At 33.4% G+C, this 26,190-nt stretch overlaps 1 protein-coding gene across 6 annotated transcripts in view; it reads left to right on the top strand.

Annotated features, from left to right (window-relative positions):
• The window catches only part of Ca-beta (Calcium channel protein beta subunit), a 392,782-nt gene that overhangs the window by 319,208 nt on the left and 47,384 nt on the right, over positions 1–26,190 (top strand). For 5 of the 6 annotated variants that reach the window (XM_085811130.1, XM_085811131.1, XM_085811132.1 and 2 more), the window contains exon 2: positions 19,008–19,124. In XM_085811130.1, the coding sequence (XP_085667256.1) occupies positions 19,008–19,124 (117 nt within the window). Of the gene's footprint in view, positions 1–5,064; positions 5,120–19,007; positions 19,125–26,190 lie in introns of all 6 variants that reach the window. The other variant, XM_035367717.2, reaches the window with a different exon arrangement.

Genomic DNA, 26,190 nt, shown 5'->3' with positions numbered 1-26,190 from the left:
GGTTTCTAAAGGCTCTTTTACGCTTTTGCTAAACTTGCAGTCTACTAGTCTGCTGTTTAACTCCCTCCTGCTAACCCATTTCTTTTTGCCTTTTTTGCTTTATCGTTATTATTTTTCTTTTCAATCAAGAAAACAAATACCAAAGTCTCTTATTCCACGAGGCCTGCAAACGTGTATACGAGCTAGTTTTCCTAGCCAGTTCCACGAAGGCATTCCTCCCCTTAGGCAGACAGCCCTCGAGTGCTGTGCAACAGTGAAACAAACCAAACCAGTTTGTTTGAGTCTGCAGGGATATGTGTATGAAGAAGATGAAAACTAAACAAAGTATGGTGTCGAACTTCATTAAGACCTAAGAGGCTTTGCAAAAAGTTTTCCTGTGCTTTCTATTTTTCTTAATCGAAATAATTTAGCTTTGAAAAGTTTTATTTTAGGCAAAATTGAACCAAAATTTTTTTAAAAAATTTGCACTTTCTGCCACCCCCCCCCTTAAAAAAGAGACAGTTCTATATTTACCGTTCTACTGGGCCGATTGGCGAAATTCAAATTGTGTTTTTCATGTCTCGAAAGCTCGACTTAGATATATATTACATATAGCATTGTGTTCTATTATAGGTATTTTTATACAAAATCGGACTTTTACTGAAATGACGTCATTAAAGTTTCCACGACTCAAGTTTCCGATTCTACGACTCAAACTATGTCGTTTATACGACTCAAATTGTGCCTAGATATTAAAATTTGTAAAATTTGGTGCGAAATTTAAGGAGAAATTCAAAAATTATCTTGCCGGATTTGTTTTAGTTAGCGCCAAGAATAATTCACTTGGTGAACTTCTTAATTTATAGCAACCTATTTTCCTTTCCTTTTTACTTCCTTGTACGAAGTAAAAAGGCAGGATTGTAATCGCGAAAAGTTTCAGGCAGCATATTTCAACGAAAATATTCATTTTGACCGCTATCGAATGCAATTTAACGATGTTTTTGCGTTGATATCTGTACGTAAAGACAGAATAAAAAACTCTTTTCCTCTAAAAAAATTATAAAACTGCTTTAAAATGAATTCTGAAGAGAATTTTTCGTGGCGTCCGTATGAACGTATGTACGTATCTCGCATAACTCAAAAACGAGTAGCCTCAGAACGTTGAAATTTTGCATATAGGACTGCTGTAACATGTAGATGTGCACCTCGTATTTTGGTTGCTATCGGCCGCACCAAACGTATATAAATATATTTATATATATATATTCACTCTGTTACCCGGCTCAGTGATCTCAGTTTCTTTACTCTTATATGTTTGTAAATTGTACATTTTTTGCTTTAAAAATGATTGAATTATGTTGTTCTTATCTTCCGGTTAAGGTTTTTATGCCTTTAGTAAATCTCTATGCAATATTTTTAGAATTATCAACAATTTTAAAGTTGTTTAAGTGCCGCTAAGCCTAATAATTTTTTTGATGTCGGCATTGCTCTTGTTTACATTTGAAACAGCAGGATAGCGGATTTGCCGATCTAGAGAAACTTAGCTTTGCAACAACAAAGATAATGCCTTCATTTATTATTGCCAATTAAATCATGCTTAATCCTTTCTGGAATTTTTTCCAGGAAGATTTTTTAAGATTTACTTCGTAATTTTTAATATAGATATTTTGAGTTTTTATGTATTTTTGCCTTGTCGCGAAGTGAGAACTGAATTAATTGAATGGGAAATACTCAATCGTCTGTGAAAAACTGTTGTTTGTTTGCTTAATTTGTTTTGTTTGCTTAATTGCTGCTTTTTTGTTTTGTTTGCTTAATTTCTTTTATACATCGTTATAGCTTTATTATAGTATTTGAATAGAACATGTGACAACGATTAGATAATTCTATTCTTTAAATGATATAAATTTTGTGCATTATGAGTTATAATATGAACGAAATATAATACTGTTAAGTGAATCTAGCGCCAGAGTGTCGCTATGGTAAGCAAATACTAAAGTGAATTTTAAAGAATGCATTTATTCTATTGTGGTTTATGCGCTGTCGGCGAAGTAGATTTAATTCAATCCAATACGTTTAAATGAAATGCAAGAAAAAATGCGTATAATTTAATATTCCGTACAAGGAAGTCATGTGGTGTACACATCAGATTTTTTTCATTGCAGACGTGCGGGAAAAAAGTTGTCATTCATGCTTTCAAATAATTTTAGCGAAGTGCGTAAACACATTTGACATTATTATCGTTTATAACAAATATGCTAAATTTCATGTATAATCTTGAATGAAAAAGTGTTTTTGCAAGTGTGCCTAGAAAGACATCTACTTTAAGGTGATGCTAAAAATCTGATTGGTTCAAATTTCTTTTCGAAAAATTTATAAAAATTATTTAAAAATACAAATTTAATCAATAAATCGTAAAAAATGGCGAATTTTATTTGGAATGGACCTAAATTTCGAATGTGAGAGAAAGAATAAAATAAGTTTAATAAAACAAGAGATATTAACAAATAAATACCAAATTCAATTAACATGGAGGAGCTGAAATTTTGAGAGCTAATTTTTTAAAACCTACTCTTGCGATTTTTACAAAACTTGGCAGCCTGGCATAATTTGAGTCGTATAATCGAAAAATGGAAAAATATTGGCATGTCATTTCAGAAAAGATCCGATTTTGTGTCAAAATACCCATATTAGAACAATGCTATATATAAATCTAATACAAATCCTAACTCGCGCTTTCGAGACATGTAAAATGCAGAAATGTTAATTTCGTCAATCGGACAAGTAGAATGGGAAATATAGAACTATTCTTTTTTTTTTTTTTTTTGTATGTACTGAGAGCTCTCAGTGTATTTTTGCCCCAAGATCCATATCAAAGCTAATAGTAAACTAGCAGATCTTGCCGTCGGTAAGCTTTAATGAATAATAAACACTTGTCATCTGTTTGGTGACATAAATATATAACTATATATCTATTGCTCATGTTTAAGTCAAAAGGGAATTTTAAGATTTCCCTGGGGCGCGATGCCCTTTTAAATAAAAATTTCATCTTGTTGACAAATTAAGACGCCCAAAAAATTAACTTGATTTCAAAACGTCAACTTATTTTTTTAAATGACATATTTCACATGTATTTCTTGAGTTATGGCCTGATGTTCTTGAATTTTGGGAAAAATTGCAAACCGAAACTTGCTTGTCACCAAAACAAAGTGTTATTTTTTATTTGAAGAAATATGCTAGCAAGAATTTTAATCGGTACTTTTTTATAATGTGGAATGTAGTGACTCGGATCTGCTGTGAAATATGCAAAAAAAAAAAAAGTCGATTTTTTTTTCCTCTGTTGATTATGACTTTCTTTGATTAACGGTCCTTTCAAATTCGGCATAAACCTTTCCCGCACCTAATTAAGATATTTCAGATTTTTGAACAGGTTACAGGCCAAAAAAATTTCAATACTTTTACAAGCACTTAACTGTTAGCCCACCAGCGGCAGAGCTGTAAAGTCGCTGAACACTGGCAGTTCGGTCCGAGGTTCGAATCCCGCGAACGAGCTGGCTGCAAGGGTGTTTTCGTGGTTTTCCCCATGTGTAACGTGTATACGAGCCAGTTTTCCTTAGAAAGTCCTCCACGAAGGCATCCCTCCCCTTAGGCAGATAGCCCTCGAGGCTTTGCCGTAATTAAAGTAACCTAACCTAACCTAACTTAACTGTTAAGCAAATGGGGCAGTTTTTTAGCTAAAATCCTAATAGTAAAATCTAAATAGCAAAAAGCTAAAAAACTAAAAATAGTTTTTTAGATTTTTGCTAAAAATCATTAGATTAAATCCATAAGGAAGGTTTTAGAGTCATTGGGTCTTTAAGATGCGGGAGACGAGAAAAATAAGCAATGCCTCGCCGGGACTCGAACTTGGCCATCTCGAATACACTTCGAGTGATACCGTTATGCCACGAAGGTATGTAGAAAGGAGGGACCCTTTTAAAGGACGACTGGGGATTAGGAAACCCAATCCTCGCCAAATCCTGGTGGTGAAGAATCATCATCCACCACCTTTTAGTTAGGGCGCCAATATAGAGTCATTAGGTTATTCTGAAGCAGGCGACATGAAAAATGGGCAAAGCTCTCGCCGGTACTCGCACCTGGATCTCTCGGATACGAGCCAAGTGTTTACGATTACATCACGAAGGCGTGCAGAAAGGAGGAAAAAAGTATCTTATAAGTTTTTTTTTTTTTTTTTTAAATTTCCGTCTATGAATTTAAATAATGCATTATCGTAGCTTTTTTTGGGGGGAAGGGGCTTTGCTCCGTAGCTATATTGCTCATAGAAGTGCATGAAATTTTCTAAGGGTTGTACAACGTTAAGGTCTGACTGAGAATATAAGCAAAGAAATGATTGAATTGAAGAAAATGTTTGGTATGAATGGCATCTCTAAATCTTAACTGTGTGTGATCGATAATACGGAGTGCTTGAAGATTTGCACTAAGGTTTAGTAATAATAGTAAAGCTTTAGCTTCATTTGAGGATTATTATAGTTTACAATTAACTATATTTTTATCACTTTTATATATGTATATGTTTTACACAAGTTAAAACTTTCGCAAGGAAGCATTAGATTTTGAATTTCCTTCAAAATTAAAGGCTTCCTTAATTAATTAAAATAATTTTCTTTTTCAGAAGATACAGACTTACACGCATACCTTTTCCTTAAAATAGCTAAAAATGATGATTATTATTGTCAGGAAAGCTATATCGTGAGCATTGCAAATTTTAATACAATTAGCCGAACATAATTTCCAAAATTACTCTTCTTCCATCACAAAACAGATAAAAAGTAATTGCTTATACAGCAAAAGGAGCACAGTATCACTCAATTCCGCTAGATATAGAGATTTTCAGTCTCTGAAAAACGGACTTGATGGTAACTGTCACTGTAAACCTAAAAGGATGGCTCTTAAACTCTAACTTGTTGAGTATGGGGAAAAGGTGTCTTTTGCCAAGTGGTCCGTTTTTCAAAGGTCTCACTGTATATCTGTGGGTGCCATGCTGTAGCTCTGATTCTGGTCTTGTTCCCGCATGCTGCTGACCCCCAGTGTTGGCCTGCACGACTTAGCCTGGTAATCTGGTATGTCCAAGTATACTCCTTTGGTAAGCTACACACGCCTACTGCTTTCATTTTCTCTTTTTCTGTGCATCTTTTACATTTATATTTTTCTATCTGGATTTTGCGCTCTATTTACGTGAGTTTATATTCTTAAGATTTATGAATGTGTGCTTTTTATAACTCCTAAACTTCCGCGCTTACTTACTAAAGATTGTACTGTTTATTCACTTACTTACTAAAGATTGTACTCTTTATTCACTTACTTAACTCTGAATAGTGTATTTTAGAATAATTTCCCATCAGTACATTTTAAAAATATATTTAAATACTGAAATAATTAAATTATCTCTGTTTCAAAACAAGATAAAAATATTTAAGTACTGAAATATTTAAATTATCTCTGTTTCAAAACAAGATAAAAATATTTAAGTACTGAAATATTTAAATTATCTCTGTTTCAAAACAAGATAAAAACTATTTAAGTATTGAAATATTTAAATTACCTCTGTTTCAAAACAAGATAAAAAATATTTAAATACTGAAATATTTAAATTATCTCTGTTTCAAAACAAGATAAAAATATTTAAGTACTGAAATATTTAAATTATCTCTGTTTCAAAACAAGATAAAAACTATTTAAGTATTGAAATATTTAAATTACCTCTGTTTCAAAACAAGATAAAAAATATTTAAATACTGAAGTAATTAAATTATCTCTGTTTCAAAACAAGATAAAAATATTTAAGTACTGAAATATTTAAATTATCTCTGTTTCAAAACAAGATAAAAACTATTTAAGTATTGAAATATTTAAATTACCTCTGTTTCAAAACAAGATAAAAAATATTTAAATACTGAAGTAATTAAATTATCTCTGTTTCAAAACAAGATAAAAATATTCAAGTACTGAAATATTTAAATTACCTCTGTTTCAAAACAAGATAAAAAATATTTAAGTACTGAAATATTTAAATTATCTCTGTTTCAAAACAAGATTCCCAACACATTCGGATGCGAGAAGTACTGTTAAAATAGGGCTCCAGACAATTTGAATGAATGTGTTATATAAATCGATTGTTTAAATTTCTAGAAATTATTGGTTTTATCCCTTTACTGAGTAATAATCATTGTTCCATTATTTATTCTTTAGATTTTGAGATACATATCTAACTCCATGGCTGAGATATATTTCAAAGCTACAAAAAACTGTATAAAATTAATTTAATACGATTCTAATTGTTTACTGAAATTATACTCGAATGAATTAATTTCTAGTATAAAAACTTATATGAACTTCAACTGTCGGAGAAATATAAAACATCCAAGATGGGCAGCTTTCATAGATTTTACCCCTTTACGTGTTTAGTTGAAGTAATAATTTTCTCTTGGAAATTATACATTAGAAATAGAAACGTTACTATTCCTTCTTTGAAATCTGCCTGCGTGAGTGAAATCATCTGTAAACCGGAGTTACAAAGGGCTATCATTTTAATGTTGAGTATTTGTCTCTGTAACACATATTAAAAGATACTTTGAAGATTTTACTGCGCAAAATTCTGTACCTGAAAAAATGATAAATGACTTTCTTGTACAACCTTATTATTATATGTTTGGAAACCTGGATGATCTAGATGTATTTGATGTCCTTTCCGTTGAAAATTGGTTATGGTCGATTCTTCTGGAAGAATGGTTGTATCAGCCGCGCAGATGTTATAGTGTTTAGCGGAGCCTGACTGCGATTCAAAGGGCCCGGGTTCGAATCCTGGAGAAGGCATGGATGTAAAATTGTCTGTCCCTTCATATGAGGTAACGGTGGCCGCCTCCACAATAAAATGGCTACCACTTTTGGCCTTAGTAGTGGCCAATGCCGTTATAGGCAAGTGCCCGCCATTTTTTTTTTTTTTTTTTTTTTTTTTTTAAGGAATGGTTGTATCTCAGATTAGGCTTTCATTGTAGTTAAAATCTTAGTTTATCCGAGATTACCTCGTAAGAAGCATATCCTGCCATGGTATTTTTTTTATCTTTTTATCTTCATTGATGCTTCCAGTTATTTATTTCAATGTTCATTATACTACAATGTAAGGTAATTAGCATTATGGCCATCGTCATGTAAAATAGCTGGCAATCTTTCTTTCTTATTATCTTGTGAATGCCTTTCATATTCTTACTATCTTGAATTTCCTATTTTAAGTACAGATTGCCAACAATTTGAATGCAGTAATATGTTGTGCATCTAACGTTTTATAGTTTCATATACTTTTTATAATCCCACTTACTACGATGTTGAACGTACTCCTTGGCATCGCTGTTATTTGCTACAATTCCATATTTCTGTAATTATCATTTTCAATTTTTCATTGCTATGATTGTTAAGCTTCTGTCATGCTGATCCCACTATGCCGTGGGTAGTTTTTGATGATTACTAATTAGATACTTCTCTTAAAATGCCATAAATTTCGGTGGCTTTCGTACTTTAGTGTTATTACAAGTAGTATTACTATAGAGCTATAATACTGAATGCTCGTATATAGTAGATTATTGAAGCTATTGTTGTGAATACTTTTAAAAAATGTATCGTGTTTATTTACTGTTTGTTTTAACTTCGAATTTTTTATGCGGATAATGTATTACTTTCACATTTATTCTGTCGCTCTTTTCCAATATCCTATGCTGTTATCGTTGAAAGCATCTTGCTATTTTGTTATATTGAAAATATATCGCTGTTCTTCATTAGAATTTATTAAAATGCTGTTTTAAAAAATAGTGCCCTTGCGATTACTGTGATGGTTCCTATTACTAAGAGCTTAGTTTCCCCTAATGTTCTTATGATGGATGCATACCAAACAGTAATGCAGAATAGTTCTAAAGATTATCCTTCATGTAAACATGTTCTGATAGTAAGAGCTTTAACAACAAATAATAAAGATAAGTTTCACAAGTAAGCTAAGGAAACTCCATAACCTTAGTTTTTTAAATGCAATTAGTAAAGGGATCATAAGGGAGTTGTAAAAGGTACTGTTCATAAATCTTAATCAAGTCTTATGCCTGAATACTTTGTGCCTAAGAGTTTCGTGTTATAAGTGAATCTTTGATCTCTTCTTGAAATCTGCATGGAGCATGAAATGAAGTATTTGTTGCATGCAAGGTTATAACGTACGTCGTTACTGCATGGAATGTGCATGATTGCTTGCTTTATATTTTTAATATATTTATGTATATATATTTATATGTATATATCACTTTTATTCTTTCTTCGTTCTGAAGTTCTTGTTTTCTTTACGTGTATGTCTTCTATTTATATTAAGTGAAATTTTCTCTGTTTATTATATAATTTGCATTTCTCTTACAGCTACTTTATATTCTGTGTTTAAATGAGAAGTTTCGAGGAATTATGTTATTCCAATATTCTCTTCTCGAGCAGCTTTAGTCATATTTATAAATCATTATTTAACTGCTAAAAGTTGTTGAAATGCTGAAAGACATATTTATGTTAAAAAGTGCAAATATGCAGTGAATCTAGTCTAGCCATTCTTATGATATATTTTTGTAAATTACTAAATACTGTGAAATATCTATGTTTTAAAATGTTAAAAAATTTGGTACTTTTCCGTTTCGCTAGCGCAAATCTCGCCAAGCAAACTGTTATTGGCGAAAACAGATGTATGCCCATAAAAAATATTGACAAATGTTAGTTCTAAGAATTTTTTTATTTTGAAAGTATAAATATTTTAATGTCGTTTAAAGTTTTGTAAAAAAGCCAATAAAATTATTGTCTTTTTACAAATTTATTGTCTATAAATTTGTAAAAAGACAATAATTTTATAATTTACTATGCTTTCATGGTACAACATCCTGATTCACCTGTTCATATCACGTGATATCATGTCACGTAAACTACGCTACAAAAATATAACTTTCTCAGTAATTTTCTACATTAATTTCAAGTTAAATCTTAATTTGGAATACAAGTTTAAATGCAAGAATTATTCCAATTCGCACGAGTAGCTTACTCAGAAATTATGTAAAACCGCAGCGCTTTACTTCGCTAGTGCATTCTCATTAGAATGGATGAATTTAATTCTTGACTTTTCTATATTTTTGCCATCGGGTGAGCTATGTGATTGCATCCTAATTGACTTAATTACCGCCCGGGAATGGCCATAGGGCATAAAATTGAACTACCTGGTAAAAATTCTATGTAATTGTATGCCATTGTTTAAAGAAACAATCAATCTGATAAGAAATGGCTGTGGCTTGTTTTGAAAATGAGGAGTAAAAGTTTACCAGCGAGAATATTTCGTTTGGCATCGGTTGTACCATTACTGGCGACTTTATCGCTTGCGCCGTCAAAACGGAAAAGTACCAAACATTTTATAAGTATTAATTTTAAACTAACCATGGTTCATTCATAAATGTTAGTTTTAAACTACCCGTAATTCATTCATAAATATTAATTACTAGCAGCTACGTGACCAGCCTTCGTTTGGCTTTTAAATGAACCTTCGTTTGGAAAATGCCTGAAAGGAACACGAAAGTTAAGCGCAGAATTTTACTCTGCAGAACAACTTCATAAAAAAAAAATGTGTTACATATAACAAAATTACAATGAAATAAGCAATATCCCTTAATACAAATATTAATTATCTTAATAAATAAATTAACCAACTTCCCATTGCCTTCTCTCGACAAGCGTCCAGTATCCAAGAGAAACATTAAATTTAAAAACTGCACAGAATTATCGTCCTCATTTTTCCAAGTGGCAACAGTGCTGATTTTCAACAGTCGGCAGTCCAGTATGCAATTGAATGAAAAACTATTGCTAAAACCACATTTCTAAAAGAATGAAACTATTCAAAATGATGCGATAAAATCGAAAAGATAAAATTTGAAAAATCTGATTCGAATTTTGAACAAATGGCTTCGAAGTGCAATAGCTCTTGTCTAGATGAACCTATATACCAAATTCGTAACCCTGTGTCTATTAGCTTACGCGCAGCACGAACGAAAGACACGCAGACTCTTTCTTTTATTATATGTAGACATTGCTAGTTTAAATAACAAATATTAAATTTTTTAAGAGTTCTATTTGAAAGCAAAGATAATCTAATTATTATAGATAGCTTAAGGTGGGAAATTAAATACTTTATTCGAGCACAAAAGTTGTCACATTTCATCAGTATCCTAACATAGCAGTTATCCATCCCAGTATTAAATGTATATATATTTAAAATTTGCTGTATTGTTACAAAAACGTTTTTGCTAATATATGAAGCATCTCAGAAGACAAATTTTACTGCATCTCAGAAATAGATTGTATTATTTGGCTAATTTTAATGTAGTTCATTTCACAGAGCATTATATTTCTGTCGTTCTACATTCTGGTAAACATCATTTTACAGTCTTGCTTTGCGTTCGAGCAGCAGCAAAATATCATTCATTAAAATCCTTTCTTCTTAATGCTAAAACGTCGTAGTTTTCGAAATTAAGTTCATTTCATCGGGTACCCCAAATTAAGTTCATTTTTAAAGTAAATTTAGAATTCTTTGTTTTTAAATACTTTATGAAGAGTTTTGTTAAACAAATATCAGCTGTTCGTGCACATGAGTGTTATTATACTGTGATAATTCGTTGCTTATTTTTAATAATAGACAACATAGGTAACACTCATTCCAAATTCAGCGCAATAAAATCTGAATCGGTGTATTGTATCCCATAAGAATTATCGTACACTGTAATTTCTGAAAATTATATAAAACATCTTAAGTACATTAAGCTGAAATTATTAAATGTGATTTTCTTTGAAATAAGCATATACCTTATCTTCTATTTATAATAAATAGCTGTTTAAATTAGACATTTAAATAATTATCTAATATTAGCTATTTAAATTAGACATGGGTTACATGGATAAGACTTGACATTTGAAACAAAACTCTTCCTCTCTGAAATTTTGACCATAAGGGAAATTTCTGAAAGTGGTTTAGTAATTTAATTGTATTGCATCCGGATTTTTCAATAATCAAATTACGTTCCTGGGCTATCAGGTTACTGTTCACTGTGGAATAGCTTTTGAGCTGTTCTATGATATTTATTCTTTCTTAGCCAATGGGCCCACCAGCGGCCGAGCGATAAAGACGCTGAGCACTGGTAGTTCTTTCCGAGATTCGAATCCCGCGAACAGGCCGGCTGCATGGGCGTTTTCGTGGTTTTCCCCATATGTAACGTGTATACGAGCCAGTTTCCCTTAGAAAGTCCTCCACGATCTCTCCCTTTAGGCAGATAGCCCTCATGTGTTTTGCCATAATTGAATAACTTCTAACCCTTCCTTAGCCAATGAAATTCTTGGCAGCAGTTTGCTTTCTGTATGCATATTATTAATTAGGAAAGAAGAGTAGTGTATAATTATATTTATGGTTGCAGTTTAAGTATAATTAAGTATAAGATTACTACTCTTTTATGTCTCCAGTACAGTATTATTATTTTTAGTGACGCCCGTTTACAATTTAGTTGGAACGCAAACCATTTTCGTATTTTTCTGCTTCCCAGATTTCTCATCTATCTGCATAGCTAAGAAATCTGGGACTATAATTATGTAAATGCTGTCCACTGATAGTCACAAACATTACATGTCTGCTCACAAGTTGCCATCACATGCAAGATAAATACGCAGGCTCTATCCAGACAGCGTTTCTATCTTAATAGACTGGATGGACATCGTTTGTGAATTATGTTTTAAATATGGGTAACGTATTGTAGCCTAATAATGGAATGATTTCATGAATAATTATGTTTAAAATTACAGTAATATCGCCATACACCTCACTCAGTTTCATACCTCTAGTGAATAGGTCTAAATATTTGCCACAATATTAAGGAATGTGCTATCTATTTTGGGGGAAAACGCTTTCTTCAGGTTTAGGTTTGTTCTGTCTAAAGGCAAAAATTATATACATTTTTTTTCCTTTATTCAACTTTGCAATTTTCTTATGATTTTATTAATAGCTGAAAATGTTGATTGAATTTGTTCGTCGTCTTCATTATCTTCTTGAACTTGTAAGGTTTATCCTAAGTTTTTAACATTTATCTTTAGTTAAAGCTTCTTTCCTCTCCCTTCTAATTTCAGCTTACAAGTTCCTGCCGGAGTGTGGTTTTAGAATCTCGGTTAATGTGAATGAGGAAGAGCGGTACTTAAGTCGAAGTTCCAGTGACTTCGTTAGAGAACCAGAGATTCTGACTAGCACGAGTTTTCTTTTTTGGCTACACTCTAAGCTATTACTGCGCTCCTAGGCCCTTGATAGCTTCGCCGTTTAGTTAACATTTAAGGGCCCATCTCATTTAGAATTTTGATAGTTTTGGCTATGTCTTTTTAGTTTAATTAAGTTTGATTTCTTAGTACCCTTGACTTTGAGCCAAAGTGGAAGCTTTCTGTACGCTCTAAGACAAGAGCGGTCTGTACATTCTTATTTTGAGAAATAAAGGGTAATTAAGAGATTACGAGATTTGAGACTACGTTTCTGTTTCCTGAACTACAGCGATTATTCGCTTACCAGTTCTCGAGTTCCACACACATGGCTTAAGAGAAGAGGTTGGAACTGTGTAAACTTCAAAATGAAAAATAATCAGTATTGCAAATACTGTTTTTTAGTTTGGTAGAGAGTAGGTAGAGCAAAAGTTTTCTGGTGATTGACGCCGGTGTTCCTTCTTTATTTTTCATATTGCTATGCAGGAAAAACAATACGCAGCGCGACGTAAAAATAATGTAACGGTGCACCATTACAGCTCGATAGGACAGTATTCACATCCTCAAGAATGATTTTTATATTAACGTCATGCTGTCACCTGCTTGTTCTTAAGAACATGGTTGCTGTCCGGTAGTGTAATTTGTAACTGCGTTCATTGAGCTATCCCTGCTGAAATGCATTCCCCAGTAGACCATTTTTGCAGTCGATTGTCGATAAGTCGACTTAGTGTTGATGCCAAAGGTTCGTTTTCCATTTATCGGCGTATAACACAATGTAGACGATTGTGTGCATGGAAATTAAAACCACTTTTGCCTCTTCACAAAATTTCCGGTCATAGCTGTGCGTAGGAAAAGAGGAAAATGTGGTTGATGCTGTTGCATCTTCCACCTGCGGCATATTTATTTTCGACATTGTAATTACAGTGACCTTCCGTTTGAAGGAAATATTGTCTCGGACCTGTTTTATCCACCTTGGACTGAATGGTAACTTTTGATGGTTAAAATGGAATTTTTTACGTGTGGCATGCAGAAAAATCTAAGAAAAACCATAATAACAGTTTGCAAGGATACATAAATACGTAATGAATTTCCATTTATTCATTCTGGATTAGCCAAAGCTGTTTACAGTCAAAACTCTACTGGAATTTAGGTAGCTGTAATGATTTAATTTACCTGAATTAAATAACCTAGTCTACACTGAATAATTATAAAAGACATTTCCAATACTATGCATTGTTTATTTTTACAATAAACTTTCTTTTTAACCCCCTACTCCATATTCTGTTATTTATATCAAGAATAAAACAGATTCTGTAGGAATATTTAGGCTGAGTAAATTTCTATTCGTAAAATCCTGTAGCAACATCTAGGTTTTACAGTCTTTGATATAATTCCTTCCCCGTGCTTTTTCACCTTTAAACAGTTTATTTCTAATTAGTAATTGAAGTATAATTATAAGGGATAAACTGAAACTCTCTTAAAATTACGCTGTAGTTGTCAACGCAAAGCTAAACCTCTCTACAGCTTTGTCGAACATTGTTACAGCTTTTTCCAACATTGTTTTATAGAGAGCAATCTTATTGTTCTGTGTTCCAAAACGCATTCATATTATGTTTATCTAAATTTTAACAAATAATTATTTTATAGTCCTGCTCACCAATATCGTTCTCAGTCGTATATATAGTGTATTATTATCACATTAAATTTGTTTGACATTGTCTCACAAAGTATTAATTTTTGTCGAATGTAATAGAATAAGTTCTCGGCTACGAAATTTAACGTTAAAAAATTATATATGTGTCCTAAAATTTTCTTACATAACTTCTTTCTCCCTTAGGATATTTTAACAGAATGTCTATTCTATTTACCTCATTTCTGACTTGCTGGTCTACCGTTGGCCGAGCCGAGAGAATTTGGCCTACGTTCAATTCACGGCGAACAGGCTAGCAGCATGGGCGCCATTTTCCATGTGGAAATGAATAAAGGGTATCCTAAAATGTCGTTAAGGAACTTTACGAGGTGGTCTGTTATGGCGAATAAATTTGATATAGGTAATGTTCGAAACCGTAACCAGAAGCCGCTGAATGCCGATGTTCTCAGACGTATTTGAGAGCGAAAAGTCGATTAATTTTAGCCGAAAAGGTTGCAGCAAAAAAATGCATCGGTTCAGCAACGAGAAACTGGCTGTTATGCATTACGTGTAATAGATCCGTGGATGCAAATAGACAATCCCCGAGACACATATACCGATAGCTCTTCCCAAACTCACATCTGCCAAGTCATCCATTGTTTGGACAATTGTACCGCAGGTTAAATGAAGCCAAAGCTTTTCGATTAAACAGTCATATCGGTCGGCAACGCACTACACGCACACTGCCTTCGAGAAAAATATGCTACGGGTAATTGAGAGGCCGCGTCGATCCTTTTACCTTCAATGGAATTATTTCTTCTTGAATTACATGAAGTCTCTGGCATACGAAATGATCATAACATCTGACATAGACTTCAAAAAGTGCCTTGCTTTCATTGCGTATCAATCACATTGCTCTAGTACCGCAAGATTTGATTTTCGGACACAACATCTTCCTATGTAAAACGTGTTCATCAATTATCTGACAGACCAGCTCGTAAAGTTCGAAAATAACCTTTTTGGACACCTTGTATGTGTAGTATGAATACAAGACAGTTCTGTTTAGAAAATCTTCTACGAAGGCAGCCCCACTCTAAATAGGTAGCTGTAGTCTGCTTTGCAATCCTTTTCTTAGGCACGTAATTCTGATATGCTTCGCGATCAGTTAAACGAACATGATAATGGTCATTAGTTATTTAGGGATTTAATTCGTCGAACACTGGTAATCCGTTCTAGGCTTTATCAATAAGTTCTGAAAGGGCCGTCTTCATTTTTCATTGTTTTTCATATATAAAGTTAATGCATCATAGTTTTTCTTTGGAAGTCCTTCATAAAGATATATTCTTCGCCTAGACAAAATGCCGTTTGTATGGCTTTATAATTAACCTAACTTGCCCGTAGTTTAATGCTTTAATGAATCTTAAATATAATTTTTAAGTTAAGGGAATAAAGTCATGGCATCTGTACCAGGTTTACGTTCTGTCGTCTGAATTCGATTAGCCAATGTTCCTTCCCGACTCATCGCCTCCGGGAATAATTAGCAATAAATTATACAATAAATAAATCTTAAATTACATAAATAACTAAGTAATTTATATAATAATAAGTGATAAATTAGACAACGTTTTTAGACATTTATGGTAGCAAAGTTTGGTAATATGTATTTTCCATAATTCTTAAAAAATATCTGTGCACTTCCTCGTAAAATAAATTCATACTACTTGCACAAATGTTAAACAACAGGATATCGTAAATCGTTTTTCAAAATAACTTTAAATGAAGTTTCATGAATACTTATTATGTTCCCTTTCCAAACATACATACGCTTTACCATTTCCGTAAAACATTTAGCTTTAGGTTATTTGATTGTGACAGCGTACACCAGAGCTATCTGCTTAAGCGAAGAGATGCTTTCATACGGGATCATGCTCAGGTTTGTAAATGGGAAAACCAACCATGCAGTCAATCCCTTCTCATGGGTTTTCAAACCTGGGCAATCTACCAGTATTCAATGATCTTAATCGTTTGGCCACAGGTGAAGTCTATGTAAAATAATTAAAAGACTCTTAAAAGACTAAGTTTTTGATAAAGTTAAACAAAGTTATTCTTTTTATAGCTATTTATGATGTATTCCTGTGTATGATTGAGATATTTCGTAACATTTTCTTCCAAAACATGCTGATTTAAATCTTGTGATACATACTCTTTCATAAAAATGACTTTATTACTCTGGAAGAATTCCTTAAATGCTAATAAAAAAAGGCGTACCGTTTCGTGTAAGTAGTCAGATTTATCAAGTAGTAAGCTTCAGTTGGTCTACATTGGTTCACTAGAGCTACTTTCTAAAATAATTTTAGTTCGGCAAAACGGCTAAGATAAAATTATATTTATTTATTTAAACCATTTATTGCTATTTATCTAATACAGCTAATTATCAAACAGCGAGCTGGTTGCTAAATTATTTTAATTCCACCATTGATTATAATATTACTTTGAATTTGACTTATTCATCTTAATGCCAGTTGATAAATATATACCATGCATTAATAGCTCATCTTAAGTTCATAGATAAAATACTGTTATTAACAAGTAAATCCTCTAAATGTATATCCTGAATTGTGTTGAAGACAAAGTGCTAAAAGAGAAAGCCGCAGTAAACTGCCAAGAATCTGATACCGTTAAGAGGCAAATTTCTTAGAACCATTCTACTTCAATTACTTAAAATGAACTCTGCCTCGGAGGCGTGCATAATAAAATTCTTAACTATGCGTAGTTGTTTGCTCAGTGAAAATACATATTGAAATTACTAAACTATCCTGCTACTACTTTGCGTTAGTGAGAGATGCGTTCACTGTTTAAGAGGCACTTCATTGTTCTCTGTTTAAGAGGTTTATCCTGTACTCATTATGCAAGAGGTAATAACCAAATATGTACGATTATAACCAAGGAACCATGCTTCTAAGCTTTGTGAGATTCTTTTAAAATTAGTACACTGGTGGGCAATTGCTAACGACGGATGACAATAGCAGAGATGGCAACCACAAAAAGGAAGACAGGAAAATGTGGACATTAGCGTAAATGTGGGATACAGTAAGACGTGTTGTGTATATGCAGATTTTGGATTGAAGAAGTTGTTCGTCACGTGATGCGCTAATAAAAGAGAAAGGGTTTGATGCCTATTGACCGTTGTCGTTCAAAAGCAAAATTTAACGGGAAAGAATCAATTGACGAACTTGCTATTTTCGGTATATGTTCCTGACATCACTTAGATGATTTTACGCGTGGCCGTGTTAGTGGCAAGAATGAAGAAGGGCAAAAAATAACATATGTTGATAGGGAGTACGACGTCAGCCACAGTGTTGTTTCAAGTGTTTGAAGATCATTTTGAATAAATGTAATGTGTAGGAAAAGCCACGGGGAAGGTCTTGTTCGCAGTGGGACGCCTGCAAAAGATAAGTACATAGTGCTATTCACAAAACGATCCGGCACAGCACAGCTATTGAGGTAGCAAATCAGTTACTTGCTACTACTGACAAACGAATCTCCTGAAAAATTGAGCCAGATGTTTTGTATCAAGGAGGACTAAAGTACGCCCGCCGTCCTGTTGTGTGCATTCCATTGTCCAGACAGTCCATTGTTCCATTGTACTGCCCGTTTGCAATATATCGTCATCTCCAGCATCGTAATTGGACTCACTACAACTGGGTTTGTGTACTAGTCTTAGATGAGAATAGGTTCAGTCTGGTTGACTGTAGACGCCAACTGATCTGTCGTGAAAATGGTACTGCTTATCATCTAGAAAATATCCAGAAAAGATAGATATCCTGGATGCAGTATCACTGTTTGGGCCGGCACTATGATCAATGGCCGCACGCCCCTCCATGTGGTTGCAACTGGAACTATTACTGTCCAACAATACATTAATAATGTTCTACTGCCCTCATGTTCGAATGTCCTGTGGTGCTGTCGGTGATAAGTGTGTTCTCATCGACAGCAATGCAACATTTCACGGGATAATCGCTGTCTGGAAGTTTCCAGAGAGCGAGGATATTCAACGCCCCGTATGACTAGCAAGTTCTCCAGATCTAAACCCCATTGAAAATGTATGGAATGCTTTGGGGAGGAGTCTGATGGTCGACAATGTCATCTAGTAAACAAGGACACCCTCATCCGTGCATTGATAGAGGAATAGAATAAATTACTCCAACAGTTGTTGTATAATGTTGTGCAAAGTATGACACGATGTGTGGAATCTTACATAGCCCTCCATGATGACCATATCCCGAATTGGCATCTTACGCTAGAATGCCTACGGACGGCAATTCCATTTTTTTCACTTTTATATATGCAGCACAAAATGACCATTTGTTCCTTGGAACACTTTTCAAAGCTTCCTAGATAAATTCTCCTTATTGTTATGTCCTAGTATTCTGGCATTATTTTATTTCACTTGGCATCCAAACACACTTACTTTTTAGCGCTCTGTATACCCGTTTGAGATCCGTCCTTAGCTATTGTCCACCAGTGTATTATACTGAACGTATGTGTGTTGGTATTTTAAGAGAAAACTTTGTTACCAAAATGCATTCACATTTTATTATTCACATTATTACGAAAAGAAAAAGCTAGCTGACTTACAAAAGCCTAGAGCGGAAGACAAAACATCCACGCAACGCCTGTTCCATGGTTGACACTTATTTACTGTATGTCCACAACAACATTGTTAAAACATTGTTTTTCCTTTTTTGTTTATATGAGTTACTGTTTTTCTAAAACTTGTTTTTTCTTTTAACTTTATCTTGGTGTTGCCATTTACCATTCTCTGAGCTCTGTCTTGCTGTGGCTACTTTTCATTAACTGTTATAGAACGTTGTATTCCCTCCCATGGCCGCTAGGTTACGATACACCATATCCTTTAAAAAAAAAGTCATTATAGTTGTTAAAATAAAATATGCCTCTTTGTTAATAATTCTTCAAAAATCGTTATTTGCATAATGCTTTCTCACTCTTTATTCATTGTTATAATTTTAAAATAATGACCTATATTTCTCCTTTGTGGCAGGGGTCAGCGGACTCAAATTATAGCCAGCCATCTTCAGACCTGTCTCTGGATGAGGAACGCGAGGCGATGCGCCGGGAGACCGAACGGCAGGCACTGGCCCAGTTGGAGAAGGCTAGGGTATGTTATTTATTTATTATTTCTCTAATTTGTTCTATGATGTAGATTTCGAGGAAACAATTTGCAATTATGAAACTGGTAGAATTATTTTCCAGAATGTTTTAGCAAGTGTGTTTAAAATTAAGAGAAAAAGGATTGAAAGTTCTGCTTAAAAGGGCGCTCATACACCTTAAACCCCTTAGATCTTCGAATATTATTTATTTTAAAAGAAATTACTTCCAACTTTTTATAGCTGACTACATAATATAGCTGCTTTGGAAACTAGTAACCAGAAAGTTTTTGTCATAACAGACATTTTTGTAATTTAATCCGCTTTCTGACAAAATTTTTCGTCACTTTTTCACCTTGCATGCATGATTTTTTAAAAATGGCTAATGGTACATACTTGAAATTTGGTGGAATTCTTTATATGGGCACTATTTTCTAAGGGAAGCAAAAATCTGACGAATATTTTAATATTAAAAAAGTTTATGCGCGAAAACATTACTGATTTTTTTAATAAAATACATTTTATAAACTCAATTCTAAATAAAATAAAAATTTAACATGAAATTCTTAGAATTTTGGTTCACAGTAGTCTTCAAATGTTGTAAAAGCTATATATTAAGTATGGAATTAAATTATGCAACAGAATGTTTTAAAATGTGCGCTAAAGGGGGAAACATGATGAAAGATTTTCTCACAAATTGGATTAAATTATAAAAATATTTGTAGCGACACAAACTTTCTGTTTACTATTTCAGAAAGCAGCTATAGTATGTAGTCAGCTGTAAAAAGTTGGAAGTAATTGCTTTTAAAATAAATAAGTTATCCCAATTCTTGCAACAGTCATATATTCGAAGAGCTTATGGGTTTTAAGGTGTACGAGTACCCTTAATTGATTCATATCCTGCGTTTGTAGATATTTACTGTTTTTATAACGTTTGATACATACTATTTAAATTTATCTGGCTGAAATCTGGTTCATTTTTAAAGCGGAAAATGAATGAATTTCTATCAATTTCTGAAACGCATCAAAAATATAGCAAAGAGCTAGCTATCTTTAATCAAAGACTGTTAAATCCAATAAATTGGACATGTTGTTTTAGAAAACACTGTAATAAATTTTCTCAATTTTGATTTTTTTATATTGCGACGTCGTAACAAGTTTTGTGCTTTGATTGCTGGGCAGCGGAATCACTCTATTCACATTCTATGCGAAGAAATAATCTCTTATTAATCTCTATTAGGCCAAGTCGATTTCTATCATAGCACGCGAATTACACAGCCATTTGAAGAAACTTGAGAAAATCTCCGAAACTGGATATTTTAGTGTCTTAATCTTCGCAATAATAGTTTTAAAAATTAATGCCATTTGTTAGGTGTGTTTGTTGGACCATGCTGTCTGTTGGGTGTGTTTGTTGGACCATCCTGTTTGTTGGGCTTACGAACTTGCAGGACATTTTTTTTTCCTTTGGAAGTTTAAGCCTTTTGCTACTTTTTACTAAAGTTGACAAAACTTTTCATTGAGATTTTCATTTTCATGTCTAGATTTGCTATGAGAAAGGATTACCCTCTCACATCCCTTGTCAAAAAGCATCATGGCATCCATTCCGCGAAATTCAGTTGATGGTGTGCTTGAGTTCAATTGCATTTCGTCATTAACGTTTTGCTTGAAGAAACAGGGAAGGGAGATAAGTTATCGAAAGTGGATTTTCCACCGGTGTAATCTTCACAGCAGTTGCTTTGACTTCAAAAGTTGGAAAAAAAATTGATGCAGACGAAAAGAAAGCGTTAGCAACACGTAACCTCGTTCCTTCTTAAAATTAAAAAATGGCGATCGATCTCGTCCACGTACAAGTTTTCAAATGCATTTTTGCTATGTTCCATGATGCTGAACAGTCTAACTATTTTTGAAAAAAGAGCTTTTTTTTAGTTAAGCCTTTCCAGTGTCGAGCTTTTAAATTGGATATAATGATATTATATTTCTTAACTTGCTGATAAAAATCAACGTATTATAAACGTCGAATTTTATTTCGACCAGATTTTCTAACTGTATAAAAATTTTCGGTTTTACCGGTACTGTAATGTAACAAAAGTATTTCTGTAATAATTCCCATATATTAAAAAAGTTCTTCCTTAATAGTTTTGTTATTCATCTCAATTAATGTATAAGTTTTATACCAATTTGAAAATTTTGTAAATCCTAGTTAATATTTCTTCTATGTTAATTGACAAATAATTTTTGTTGTATTTTCTATTATCTTTATTATTAAACAATAACGAAATTATGGTTTGCTTTAACAAGGTGTTCTTACTAGCAGTATAAAATCAAAAAGAACAAATCATTTAAATTTATGTCTCAATTTTATAAGTCAGAAAATAATCACAGTTTTCGTAATAATTAAAGTGCCAGTTAATACAGTGGTAAAATTTAAAAATAAACATAGAATAATAATAAATAGTCCTCACACTAATTAAAATGTTGGTTATGAAAGAGGGGAAAGAAAAGAAATGAATTATATGTTAATGTTTTTTGGGGGGAAGGAGCAAGTATTTCTAAACGATTTAGTAAGAATGTGTTGAAAAGTAATTTTATCTGCCGTTTTCGATTTAAATAGTGCAAGTATAAGATTATTTGCATGTCACGAGGGCTTCGGTTCAGGAAAGTTCATGCCACCAGAGTTTAGGATATATTTTTTATATTAAAACACACAGGGATTTGATTTCTTCTCTTTAATTTTGCTAACACGGAAACTGCAGTTGAGGTAAGTTATTAATTTTTAAAATTTTTTCCACCTTTGCTATTCAGTGACCTAGGCAACTCTGTAAACCTAGGCATTTTGCAAAATTGGGTTGAACCTAATTATCGCCTATATCTCTAAGGCTTAAGTTCATGTACCACACTTTAGACAGCGCTGAAATCACCCTATAATTTCTCAATCCCATTTTCCTTATAAAAATAAGAATATTCAGCAATCGGGACTTCTGAAATACGCTGTGTTACAAGCACAAATCACTGTTAATGGGCCTTGGTTGAAGCAGTTATTACCTAATACTAAATGGCGTAGAATAGCAGTTAATAACTGTAGGCGTGTTATTTTACTGTTATTACATATGAATCAAAAATTCTGATTATGTCCTCTCGGAAGATTAATTACTCTTAACAGTAGTAACCAAGACTTACTCGCTTAATATTTAAGGAAACTTGAATGCTGTGTAATAGGTGGATAATTTCCCTTCTTAAATATAAATGTTTCGGTCAGATAAAACTCAGAATAAATTTAACGTTATTGTGGGAATGCCGAAATGAAGTTTACATTTATGTATATGAAAGCCATCAGATGTTACATAACGTAGAATCTACAGATAAAAAAGCCTCCGATGACAGTAGCTATGTGGATAAGACAATTAAAACACTGTTGGTCCTTTCCGATACTAATTACTGTGGCAGATTTCGTCGACTGTTTTGGTTTTCCGTGTTTTTTCTCTATATGTAGCACTGGAGTCTGAATCTTTTATAAAATCTTTCACTAACGCTTCCATCTTGAAACTAATTATCATTGTCAACTTTGTTTCAATAAATAACCTGTCTCCAAAGTGTTTTCGTCTTTCCTTGCAGAGGTTAGCCTTGCCTGGAAAATTAGGTGAATTATGTATCTGGATGAAAATATTTCAAGGTTTCTAGAGTTTATTTGGCCTCACTAAAGCGGCGAATAATTAAGACCGCTAGAGTACTGGGTGCAGTCCCTGGGGAACTGGTTGAGTGCATGGTCGATTTTCATATGTTTTCCGGTGTGTATGTAAAAACGAGCCAGTTTCTCTTTAAAGTGCTTCTCGAAGACATCCCTCTACTTAGGAAGATGGTCCCTGTGGCGTAATGGCAAACCGCACATTGAGTTAATCTGTGTTAACGAATTTCGCTTACTGCGCATGCTCGATGGTGTATCGTTGGCGTGGGAGGAAATACTAGGAACTAAGCAGAAGCAACCCTACACAAGCCTGTGAGTCATGTTGGTTTTACTGTTTACAATTACAATACTACAGAAATTTTTGTGTGTGGTTATTGCATGTGTTTTTGTTTCATTTCATTTTGGTTTATTTTGTTCCTAAACATTAAATTTAATATCACTTACTTGATTTTAATTCAGTAATTTAAACTGCATTTATTCTTTAATTTGTTAAAGTGTGGACGTATGGTAAATACTGAATTGATTTTATTCCTCAGAAGTATAATAAATAAGTATTCAGCTGATTCATCTGGTAATGTTTCCTGTTTTCTAATCCTTCTTACACGAAAATTTGCGTAGTTTAAAATCGATATTTACATTCTAAGTAATGAAGCAATTTACAACCTAACAAGTTTTAAAAACCCGAACTGTTTGCGCCCACATAACACAATATCAACCATATACCATATTTGCCTTCTTTTAAAATTGCAACAAATTGTATTCTCGGCATGCGCAGTAAGCGAAATTCGTTTAACATTTATCAACTCAATGTGCGGTTTGCCATTACGCGTCCCTGTGTGCTTTGCCATATTCTAATAACCTCACCTAGCTTATTTACCAACAAATTTGTTTACTGTGTAAGACTTTGAACATTGTTAGTTCAAAGCAACTCTTTCACCAATATCAAAGTTATAGGAATATCAAAGTTGTCCCTTGCTCACTGAAAATGTAAGCCAATTTTCGAGGTTCGAATCCCGCGAACGGGCTGACAGCATGGGCGGTTTCATGGTTTTCCCCATGTCTAACGTATACCAGCCAGTTTCGCTTAGAAAGTCCTCCCTTTCCTTAGTCAGATAGCTCTCGAGGGCTTTGCAGTAATCGCATAAACGAAACCAAACAAGCTAGTTTTCTGCAGAAAATCTTCCTAGAAGGCATTCTTTCTCTTAAGCAGATAACTCTCTCATATTTCGCTTTAATCACTTCACCTAATTTAGAGTTTAATATTAGTGCATATATGTAGTTACAGTTTATTATCATAACTAAGATCTGCTAGTGGCGACCAAATTTTATGCGTTTATTTATCAAAGTGATATTATTATTACTGTAATGGTTTAGTGATTTTCTTATTTCTATGATTTAAAAGAATTAATTTTCTTTTAGTGCTTGTAAGCAAGTCACCAGTCATTATTTCTGTAGATGTCTATTCAACTAGCTTACTGAATCAAATAATACTTTAATATATTATCGAAATATAATTAATATTTACAGTAGATACCGCCTAATGTGATCAAGGTTAATTGCCAAAGTACCACCCATTTGCGTACGAAAACATAGAAAATATATCGCTCTCTGTGTTCAACAATTCATTCTGCTAATTTGATCGAAATATTACAGAATGAATCTTTTAAGCTGAAGAAAAGTAGCCAAATAAGTTCAGTATAGACAACGAAAAGTGCTAAGTGACAGAGAAATGTCGCCGAGTAAGAGATTGTCGCCAAACAGCTTGGTTTCAGTTTTAATCAATGAGTCCAAACCGGGGGAGGGGAATTAATTTGCCTTAAGATTCTTGAATAACTCTATCGTTTTTGAGAGTTATCAGACATAAGTCATTAACTTTCGGGAGTAAAGAAGAAAACGCCTGCAGAATTTTTTTAAACCCCGAAATAGAAGTTTTTTAAAAATATCTATGTCAAATCAAGATGCCTGATTTTTTTTTTTTTTCCTAATTTTAAATTTTACATTGGGAAGTTCTCTTCCACTGAGGGATGCTGTCCAAGCATTAAGATTTGGGAGTATAGCATCAGTCAGATAATTTCTGGAAACGTTATGAACAGTTCATAAATGAACTTTGCCTTGAAAATATTACGAACAATTCACAAACAAACTTTTCCATTTTCTTAATTAAAATACAGTAAAAGTACATATTGTTATATTTTTTATTTTGTCTTAAATTAGTTAAATCCCGTTGATATTTTGAAAAATAATTAATGTTATCATACTCGACTAAAACTATCAAAATTGTCGTAGACATGATAACATTCAACGGCGCCTGCTGTAAAACTATAGATACATACGTATTACTATGAAACTGTCTCCAAAAAGCAAGATTCATAGCCAATTATGGATCAGCGTGACGTCATAACACGCTTATCCATGCGTTTTCGTTTGATGAAACTCCGATCGTTTCTCGATAAGCCACCTTTGGTTTTTAGGAATCATGACTATTAACTATTATTGCGGTATTTTTTCCTTGTATTTTGAAAGAAATTAGCTCGAGGAATGTATTATTACATTTGTGACCGAACTCCGGTTCATTTACAAGCGGTCGAAAAAATTAATACCTGTTGAAAGGATGGAAAACAGCTGGATATGGACGACAAAACAGTAATAGATTGGAAATTGTTCCAATTTATTACTGTTTTGTCGTCCATATTTCTGTTTTGACTTTCGCCTGCTCGAAATTTATACTTATGACGTTCAAAAAAGAACAAAATAATAGAAGTTGACAAAAACGTTGTTATGAAGCAGGTCGAATACTTCCCAAGCAATGGCTGTTTCGTGAATTGTGATCCTCAGCAGTGGCTGTTGGTGGACTTGATCGTAAGAGTTGGAGAGCATATGGAAGTGTGGCTCAGAATTCTGCACCACTACTGGGGCAACTTTTCGAGATATCCGCCAACTTTGATAATTCGATGGTAGCCAGCTTTTACGGTCGACAGAATGAATACGTGAATACAGGGCCGGAGGAAGACTTTCTGCCGTGTGGTGCAAACGCTGTGAAACCAAAATTCTGCCACCCTAATATTTTCTAAATTTAAACAATTCTGCTGCGCCTAAATTTGCCGCCCGGCCGCCGCAGCGGTTGTACATTCTTTGGTGCCGGCCATGCGTAAGTACCTAACTATGTAATACACTCATGTCCATAAATTAAGGATAATTCGGAGTCCCGCAGAAATCGAACTCTAAAATAAATATATCACCTGTAAAATCACTACACACATCTTCAAGAATCATATGCAAATTTCAGGAAGTAACCAGATGATACGATGGTACGTCACAATGACGAGAGTGTAAGAGAGTGATATATAAGGAATACAGACAAAGAAGTAAAATTGTTCGCAGGCGCTTTATAAGCA

This window comes from Stegodyphus dumicola, chromosome 2 (assembly GCF_044657685.1).
Source record: "Stegodyphus dumicola isolate Sdum_Otavi_A_Nest chromosome 2, ASM4465768v1".
NCBI lineage: Eukaryota > Metazoa > Arthropoda > Arachnida > Araneae > Eresidae > Stegodyphus > Stegodyphus dumicola.
The sequence above is the reverse complement of the archived record's forward strand: the minus strand, read 5'-3'. Positions and strand labels throughout refer to the sequence as shown.